Source organism: Lutjanus erythropterus, chromosome 5 (assembly GCF_056507025.1).
Source record: "Lutjanus erythropterus isolate fLutEry1 chromosome 5, fLutEry1.hap2, whole genome shotgun sequence".
Lineage (NCBI taxonomy): Eukaryota > Metazoa > Chordata > Actinopteri > Lutjaniformes > Lutjanidae > Lutjanus > Lutjanus erythropterus.
The window spans coordinates 18,019,227-18,029,095 of record NC_139321.1 but is presented as its reverse complement, the minus strand read 5'-3'; the positions used below and the strand labels follow the sequence as shown (position 1 = coordinate 18,029,095).

General features: G+C 38.9%; 1 protein-coding gene across 3 annotated transcripts; it reads right to left on the bottom strand.

Moving 5' to 3' along the window:
* Nucleotides 1–550: 550 nt before the first annotated feature.
* ubxn1 (UBX domain protein 1) lies at nt 551–8,229 on the bottom strand. 3 transcript variants are annotated; one of them, XM_084718972.1, is made up of 10 exons: nt 8,181–8,229; nt 7,560–7,624; nt 7,384–7,437; nt 6,106–6,230; nt 4,930–5,014; nt 4,606–4,797; nt 2,853–2,904; nt 2,617–2,739; nt 2,167–2,350; nt 551–1,163 (listed from the first exon to the last, which is right to left on the bottom strand). In XM_084718972.1, the coding sequence occupies exons 2-10, from the start codon at nt 7,616–7,618 to the stop codon at nt 1,123–1,125; spliced, it is 915 nt and encodes a 304-aa protein (XP_084575098.1). In that variant the 5' UTR covers nt 7,619–7,624; nt 8,181–8,229; the 3' UTR covers nt 551–1,122. The 3 variants fall into 3 exon arrangements, with proteins under 3 accessions (XP_084575098.1, XP_084575100.1, XP_084575099.1); XM_084718974.1 differs by having other exon boundaries at nt 4,930–5,011; nt 8,181–8,228; XM_084718973.1 differs by lacking the exon at nt 8,181–8,229 and adding an exon at nt 8,070–8,146.
* Between the last annotated feature and the right edge of the window lie 1,640 nt (nt 8,230–9,869).

Here is a 9,869-nt window from a genome sequence, read left to right as displayed (position 1 = left end):
ATTATGATGAGAATTCAGTTTAATATGTTGTGTCAGTCTTTATTAATCGCTCTTTTTATGTCAATTCTACGAATGCAACCAGTCTTAATAAGATAATGAGAGCAGTGGCCAACGAACTTTATTGTGCACTTGTTCAATTATGTGTAGTCGTTTGTGATAACGCAGCCAATATTTTAGTTTTCTTATTGTCAACAAATCACATGAAAAGACAACAGCAAACAATATGTGCATCTGCCTTCCAATAGTTTACAGTTTCCCTGCTGTTGCACTTAACTCCTGTAACCTGGAAAAATGGTTCACAAATATAGTTTCATTTTTTGAGACTAAATTTCCCAAGTAGCTGGGCTTAGTAGTTTTTAGCAAACATTTATCAAACAGGAGCAAACAAGTTTTTGGACAACTATGGAGTCCTATGGATGTATCAGGCTGATTAAGTTAATTGTTGGTTTTGTTCTTTTCATGAGATTTTTTTTTGACAAAACAATTTTTTTTTTTTTTTTTAAGGAAGGACACGTATCTGACTTGTAGAAAATTGAGTCCACCACCGTAATTCTCCAAGTCGGCTTTATTTTAAGTAGAATCTTGGTGACTATGCAGACATAACTGTCAATATATTTTAACTTATAAAAAAAATGGCAAAGTAGAATGTCACAAAATCAGGAAGATCGTGGGGATTAAATTTTACCGCCCTTTCAGAACCGATCGAGTGGGTCTGGTGTGGTGCTTTGCTATGTAAGGATCAGGTTAAAATTGGACGATTTCATACTATAGATCGTTTTTATAAATGTGTTGCTGAAGCAGTAACCATCAGAAGCCAGCTATCTTCACTGTGTAAAAGTCACCATCAGTCCATCTCACTGCACACAAACTGATCAATAACAAGTGAAATCGATCAGCCCAGAATGGCATAAGGCATCACTCAGTGAGGTAACCAAACCGTTTGTCAGTGTCAGTCTGAACACAGCCTCGGGTGCATCTGTCTGCTTCAGTTCAGCTAGCTGGCTTATTGAGGGATACCGGTAGGTGGTGGCTCTGTTCCTGGATCAATCTCTCTCTCTGGTGTCTCTTGTGTTGATGCAGTGGAGGTGGTGAGGTAGGCTCACAGAGCAGGTCCTCCTGATCTCACTTTTTGGTAACAATCAGCACAGCTGAAGGCACCAAACCTAAAAAGACAGAACAGAAAGTTGTGATAAAAGGTCAGATGTATGTAATCTAATGTGTTCAGACCTGCTACAGACAACAGAAGACCCAAGGCAAGATGGACACTGTATATTCTGTTATTGGATGTAATAAACACACTATACAAGAAGCAGGGGCACAATCTAAAAAGTACAGTAGCTGTAATATACTCTTTTGTCACTTGGGGAGAAAATACCAGACTCCCTTAAAGCCTCTTTAAACCCAAATCCACTATTGTCTCCTAGACCCAATCCATTTAATTTAATTAATCCAAATTTGAAATTTTGTCATCAAGTTATTGTACACTTTCCTGTCTTGGGTTTGAATTGGGTGTGGTTGTGTTTCAGATCTATTACAAAAAATTATGCAATTAATTCCACAAAAGTCCATGTCAGTTGCTATGTGGTCTTTGCTAGTTTTAACACCTACAATAAGAAAACGGTCAGGTTAACAGTCATGCTACGTCTTTGCCAACCAGTGATTGGTGTCATTACATAGGAAAAATTAAATAAATAGTGTCTGCCTCCTTCAAAGTGGAGGAACATCTCCACAGAGTGGTCAGAGGTGATATATCCTGACATATGTAAGTACCTTATTGAATCTCCAGGTAATGTATTTCTGTCATTTGTCACTTTTTAAGACACCATTTTGCTGTTTTAGTGGGCTGTCCACAGTGTGGGCTTGTGAAAAAAACTAATCACACTGCCAATATTAACATGCATATAAATTACACCAGTCTTCTCTCTGGTGCTGGCACTTCAACACTGTTTGTTTTCACTCAAAATGTAGCGTGGTTGAGGGAAGTGGCATGTGGCTGCTCTGATCTATTGAGGAGGGGGCCCCCTGCACTGGGTCAGAGCCATTGATTGGCTTCATGTCTCCCAGCAGCTTTCTTTAGGATTTGTGGGGTACTACACAATTGTGTATTCAGCGTAAAGGGCGGGCCAGCCCTTTATAATCAAACGTAGTTCCCAGTCCGGCGCTTACCCAGTTCTTTGAGGGGCTTCTCCATGTCCAGTTCGGTGTATTCGTGACGGGGGTAGGGCGACAGCAGTGCAAAGTCCTGGCCCTCTGGCGTGTTGCTGTTCATCTGCACATAGACACGCACTGCCGCCAGCGGCTCCTGGGCCTTGAAGGCCGTCGAGATGGTCGAGCCGTCCAGCAGACGCACCTTTACAGTAAAGAAGTTGAAGGAAGAGCAAATGATGGAGGAGCAGAGAAAAAGTGGACAATGGACAAGAGAAAAGATGACGATGTCATGCTAAAAAACTAAATTGAGTTAAAAGAAGATATTTTAAATACAAACATGAGGTCTAAATGAGTGATGTGACATAAATGTATTTCACTGTGTTATTTTGATGTACAGGTTTGTGATAGAAGACAGAGGATGGGAAACACTCATCTCTTCAGTGTGAGGAGCAGTGTGTGGGTTTGTACCTGTATCCTGGACTCATCGTACTCCTTCTTAGTGGGTGGAGGTCCATGACTGGTGGGCGATGAAGGGCTGGGCTGGGTAGGTTGGGACGATGTGGCCGTGCTTGGTGGTCCACTGCCTCCAAACTAAACACATAAAAAGAAAAAGAAAAAAGAAAAACCATCTTACTAAGTATGAGGTGAACAGGAGAAAACGAAAACTAGAATTAAAGAAGTAACTAGACCTGTGATGGGGTTACCTTTTGTGCTCTCTCCTCTCTGTCTCGTGCAATCTTCTCTTTAACCCTTTGCCTGACAAAAACAAAGACAAGCAGCACAGTGAGAGACATGAAGAATGAAGAGCAGTTCACAGGATTTGCACACATTGACAGTCTAATTTTCATTTCTAACTCAATTCTGAGCGTATGAGTCTCTTACCTTGTATTGTGCCACAGGACTCCCTCCTGAACTTTTCCCTGTTTCTATTATTTCCTCCTGCTGTTTATTTCATGGATGGATAAGGATGACACTTGACCAAGTAGCTGCATTTTTTTTTAATGAAAAAGAATTCAGCCATCATTAATTTCTGCGTTTATACTGTCATCAGCTACCCTGGTTCCAGATAGGGCTGCATTTAAGTATATTTTTCATTGTTGATTAATCTGTCAATTGTTGATCTCACTAATCGATTAGTTTTTTGGTCTATAAAATATCAAATAATGACGAAAAATGCTACTAAGTGTTTCCCAAAGCCCAGGATGATGTCCTCAAATGTCTTGTTTTGTCCACTACCCAAAGATATTCCATTTAACTGTGTTAAAGTAAATAAACCAGAAAATATTCACATTTAAGAAGCTGGAATCAGAGAATTTTGACTTTTTTTTTCCCTTAAAGACCCCCTCCAGTGAAAATCACGGTTTTGACCTTATTAACACGTTCTTGTGGTGTTTTCCATGTGTTACAAGCCATATCAGGAGTGACATAAGCCTGTCTGTGCATTACTTGCTTTGAAACTGCAGTGAGAAAAGGCAGTCTCAGAAAAACAGATTCAGTCAGGCTGAGTATATGACGTCATAAACCTAAGGAACCAGTCCTGTTAATCACAGGACTGGCACATTGTGTATCATTACTGATGATGCCCAGCCCACGGGAGAAGCCAGATGTAGCTGGTTACGGTGATTAGCTAGAAAAACCTAGGAGAAGCCAGATGCAGCTACTTAGGAGTGGGGGTGGGGACTATTTGCATATTCATGAAACCTTGAATACTAAATGGAGGGACGGTGTAAAGCTATCTGTGGACTTCATAAGATTACGCAAACCAATTAATCAAAACAGCTGTTGATTCAGAGTGACTAAGTATAGATGAAGATGCATTTCAGTCTGATGAGCAGGCTAGGCTTTTTTTTGGGGGGTTTTTTTTTTTGTTAAACTTTCCCTTTGGCCTCCAGAGAAAACATTTCAGAGGGAAATCAAGGAAATGTTTTCATATACGGAGAGTGCAGACATGTGTTTAGGATGTTTTGATTATTTTATCATTAGTTAAATAATAGTGAGTCAAGACTTGTTTTTCACTCACGTGTGACTCAGCAGAAACTCTCATTTTTATCTATGTAGCTGTCTGCACCAGCTCTGTGCGTCTCGTATCTCCTTCACTGTTAAAGTTTTAACCACTCTGCTCTATGTGCAACCACTGGCACACTCTATCTTTTGCTCATCCACACCCACTGGGCACGCATGCATGTGCGTGCACACACACACACACACACACACACACAGACATGCTCATTACACAATAATATAAATTATGTTGATGGAAAAATAGGTTGGGACTATTCACACATATCAAAGGAGAACTGCACACTGTACAGAAAGTTTGGCTGCTTGTTCACTGAGTGAACGCTGACATTATGTGAGCGTGCTGCTGATGTGACATTTGTGGTCTAAACAAGGGGTTGTCCCCTGTGCAAATAGTTATAATCAGTGGATAAATGTGTTACAATCTTATTATCTTACCTTGCCAGTTTGTCCTCCATCTTCTCTCTCCTGCGCAGCTCAGCAAGTTTTTTCATTTCATCCTCCTGCAGCTTCTGGCGCACCTGCTGCAGCTCCTGGCCCTGTTTCCTCCGCTGCTTCTCCCTCTCCAACTCCTCCTCCCGTTCCCGCTGTCTTCTCTCCGCCTGCTTCACCCGCATCAGCTCCTCTAGCCTGAAAAACAGACACAGGCATCAGATTAATTACATGGACGGTGGGATACTTGCAATTTTTTCTTTCACAGTGAAGATATGCAATGAATGAACAAAAGATAAAGTATTTCCAAATTATATTTTGCACTCTAACCTTTTAACTTGTTGAAGTCTTTCCTCTTCTGTCATCGGCTTCTTTGCACTCTCCTTGTTCTCACCGAAGCTAAGGTCTCCACCTGCTGCCCCATAAGCCGAAAGTGAAAAAGAAACAAAAACTGAGAGAAAAAGATTTGTATTTTGTGGTATTGAACTGTCTAACCACAAATCAAAGCAGAAGTTACATGATGACAAAACAAGAACACACAGAGGGAAAAAGACAGAGAAATTAACCAGCTGACATCACGTTCAGTGTAGATTGGTAGTGACTGACACTTCATGTACTTAAACTAATTTAGGTTTAACATCTTGTTTATAGATAGAAATAAATGCTATTAAACAAGTGACTATAAAAGAGTCACATGGAGAAAATCCTGTCATACTGTATGCAGTTTTCAGTGACTATCGATATATATTCCAATTTTCTGGAAAAATCAATTAAAAAAACTGTTAATGGATAAAATACCAGATGGAAATATCTGCTGTCTTTTTGTGTGAACAAAAAAACAAACAAATGACAACATTTTTTCACCTTTATGCAAACATCTTACAAAAAACAATTTTGTCCACAATGTCCACTCCCAGAGATATCAAAGGGATAGTTACGATGGTGTAAACATTATGACAAAATATTTACTAGTAGATGGATTTATACTGTCTCGTGGACTACGTCACCTCACACAGTGACTGACTTTGAATCTTGCTAGCATAAAGTTTTCTGTCTCATAGCTGAGGAAAAGCATTGTATGAGCTGAGAGAACAAGAAATATGTCCTGTTGACAAGTTGTGTCTAAGGTTCATCCTGTTTACTGGAGAACTGAATGCTTCCATGGCAAGAACCTTATGGGATGGTAATGATTGTTCCAGGTACCAGGCAAACCCAACAAAATGGACTTTTTAAGAACTTTACATTGATTGAAAAACTTAATAGAAAATAAATTAATGGGTTTTTTTGTTGTTGTTGTTTTTGGCAAGTGACCATGGTGTAAGTGGGATAATACCCGACGAGATGTCCATTATCAGGAATTAAAGGACTGGGAGGCCAAAGCCATCTGATGTGCTGCCTGCAGATATAAAAGGCTGTCCATATTGCACAACCCTGAATTTTATGGCATGCTTCCATCACACTATCAGGGGCCTTCCTGCCCAACCAAAAAGCAAAACACTGCCTGACCTTCAGCAGTGTCTGCTAGTGTCGGCTGTTCTGTGGTGGACTGGCTGTCTGCTTCTCCCAGGACGTTCCCGGCAGGCGGCTCATAGGGCTCATCGATATCTGGGTCGTTCTCATGTTCCATTAACCTGAGGAGAGCACATCGCACATCACAATGTGTTGATTGCAAGGTGACAGATGTCCATCCAGGGAGGTCAACACTAGTGTGTTCATTTCCAGTGATGACAGTAGCCGTGTACAGCCTAGAACTTTCTACCACTAAAAAAAATCCAGTGCCAGCATGCAGTACTGGAGAGAGAGGACAGCAGCTGCCTGCCAAAACCAACACACATTTACATCATCTGATAGCTTTAGGTCAGCATTAGCAACGGTTGCTTTTCTTATAAATTGCTTCTAAATTGTTCCAGTGTTTTTTTTTTCCCAGAAGAACGCCATGCATTTTTAATCTGTGCTGGAGGGAACCCTGCTGCTTCTATAAAGCTGTTTTGTTACCATTTGCTAATGTCAACATGACCTGCAGCTGACTGTCTGGTATCAAGGCTGTGAGGTTTTGGCAGCAGCCAGCTTTTGCAAAAATCTCCTGCATAAAATGACAGACAAAATAAGTTGTGACGTTTCATGATAACCAGCATTATTCCAACACAGAGAGTAGGTCAAACATAAGTCTTCCATGGGTTGTTCTAGTGTAAATCTGGCATAAAAATAGTGTTGATGCATCGTTACTTACTAAACCCTCTAAGTGCCTGGAAGGGTGCGTTCAATTTTTTATTCCAGTAATTGAATTTTTTTTCATGACTAAACCAACACCAAAATGTTTTGCTTTGACTGAAAAAATGCTTAGAAGTTATCTTCCATTTTAATGTGCACTTTATAAGAGACATTTTACTGATCAACACCATCTCTTCTTTCACTTATGTACCCAATGTGCTGAAAATTCAAAGACAGAAAGACTTACAGTACAGTACAGTTCCACAGTTGCTGATTAACTGAGTTGAAATTTTTTATAATTTTAAACAAAACATAGTTACAATAGTTATGATTTTGAATTTTTGTCAACATTCACACTTTTTCTGTGGCATTTACACCATTTATATTAATCATTTGCATACATTATGTTCTTTCTACACCATACAGGCATTTAAGACTTGAATTTGTGTATCCAAGGTTGCATGAACCTGGGGGCTGGAGGAGAGCAATATGAAGCGATGCAGGTTGGAGTAGGAGTAATGGGAAGAACTTCAATCTACTTTAAATACTGTTCGGTTTTTATGAGAGACTCACCAGTCCATGGCTTGTTCTATTCCCTGGTTCCCTGTTTTGGCCACCGCCTTCTCCCTGAAAACATGAGACAAAGGACAGACAGGTTCAATAAAATGTTTCACTTTCACTAATCTGAAAACAGTCTCAAATCTATGACCTCTATTAATCAGAAAGTTGTTGGATTTGATGCCACTCACGCTCTGTTTCTTTCAAAGCCCATCTCTAGCAGGCTCTCTAGTGTTGTTTGCTCTGCCATTTTGACCTGAAACAGACAACAGACGTATAAATACTGGAACAGTAACGAGCGATTTCTCAAGGTTCATTCAGAGATGTTGTTACATTACTGTTATAGCTGTTAATAGCAGGTTAAGTTGCAATAACGGACCCGGCACGCTCCTAACCTAGACTAACTGAATCATTGTCAACAGCTCATCTTTAGCTCAGTGTGAAGCAGCTAACTTACTCATTGTAGAATATAACACTGAACAAATGTTTAACTCTCATTGACAAGCAGTCTGACACAACACCTGTTTACCCCTGCTTGCTGGTTGTAGCTAACGATATATAATATCATAACTATCATTATGGTAAGTGCTAAAATTAGCATAAACGTGGCTAACGTTCAAATTAGCTTCAAAACTAGCTGGGAAACCTCGCTGGCTAGCTCGGTTAAAACCGACCAGGAGCGTTCATAAACTGTCCATTACCTTTGATATTAATGTTTGATTGTTAAGGCACAGAGACAAGTGTTATTTTATCTCTAACAGAGGTAATATCAGCGAATATACTCAAGAAGACAACGTTAGTTAGCTACTCACACATCAGTCAACACCGCTTCAACAGTAGGGGAACCCACGTAGGACAAACGGAACCAGACGAGAAAAGTGATTTTTTTTAAAAATTCACTTTGTTTTTGAAGTATAACGGTAGCTGGCTGTGGAAAACCATTTTAGTCAATATTAGCTAATTAAAAACATAAATAAATATATGTGGCTATGAAATAAATAAATTAATAAATAAATATGGCTATGAAATAAACAAACAAAAGCTTTTATTTAATAATTCCACATTTATTTATTTCCCTGCTCTCTTTATTTATAATTTTATTTAATTTAAATTCGATTTCAATTTTATTTTATTACCAGTTATACGGGTTTCTGTGCAACGCCACCAGAGACGCGCACACAACTAGGGGGCAGAAAGTGGGCTTGTCCACATGGTATAATCAGCGTTACCTACAGGTTTAGCAAATTTCAGACCCTTTGAGTGAATCTACTTACAAAAAGCGAGTAGTGACGAATTCAGCGACTTATTCTGCAATTAGTGTTGGGGTCTCTGTCCTCCTCTCCCTCCCTTGGACCGTTGGCAGGCAGGAGGACGGTCGTTTCTTGAAGGGAACCCCAGGCCATATATATATATATATATATATATGCACACAATATAATAATATGATATGACACACAAACACATCCAATTTTGAAATGGCTTTTTATGAACGTACATTGTTAAATGTATGTTGACTGCAAATGTTGACCATAATCTTTTGACCGAAAGCTGTCCCCTGGATGGATGAGATGGATGGAGGGACCACCTTTTTATCCCATACAGTAATTTACAACAGTGTACACTATAATCAAACATATTTCAGGTTGAAATGACAGTAAAGGCCATTTTAATGTTCTGTGCATTGATTGATGACTGATTGCCAGTTATAACTACCTGTTTTTGTCTGTCAGTGATGGTGGTAGAAGTATTCAGATCCTTAACTTAAGCAAAAATACCAACTGGGGACGCACGATAAATGTGGGAGCTGATAAATTATGGACCAATGAGAAATTGATATTATTACTTATAATTCCAATCATGAAATTATAGCAGATAAATATTTCTTATACAAAATCTGATTTGACAAAGTATGTTAAAACATTTTATGTAAATTCTTGGGCAAAATGATCTATAATAACTTTGCTCACTAATTTGAGCATTTCTTTCCCTCAGGTGTGCATAAACTACTAAGTTATATGAATTTTTTAAATTCAAAAAAGTGAAATTATCAGTTATCATATCAGCATCGCCCATGAGAAGCTGGTGATTATCGATTAACACATCAGCTGAAAAAAAAAATCATGCATCCCTAATTACAACAACGTGAAAATATCTGCATTCAAATTCCTACTTAAGTAAAAGTACAAAAGTATTGTCAGACAAATTTACTTCAAGTATCAGAAAAGAAGGTAGGCAGAGGCAGAGGTCCTATTAATTACACACATCCATTTTTTTCTGTGAGAATTAGGAAGATAATCCTTTATGTACGATACACACAGCTCTCCTTATGTATGAACTTAAATATCACCTCTGTTCAGCTAATCTGCTCTGGTTATTTTATCTATTTCTGTTGTGTTTTATGTGTTTCAGTCATTTAAAAGGCAGTATAAATATAGTATGTCACAACCTTCTTCTAGTGGAATGACATTCTCCGTTTTAAAAAAGACTTATCAGTCAGTATT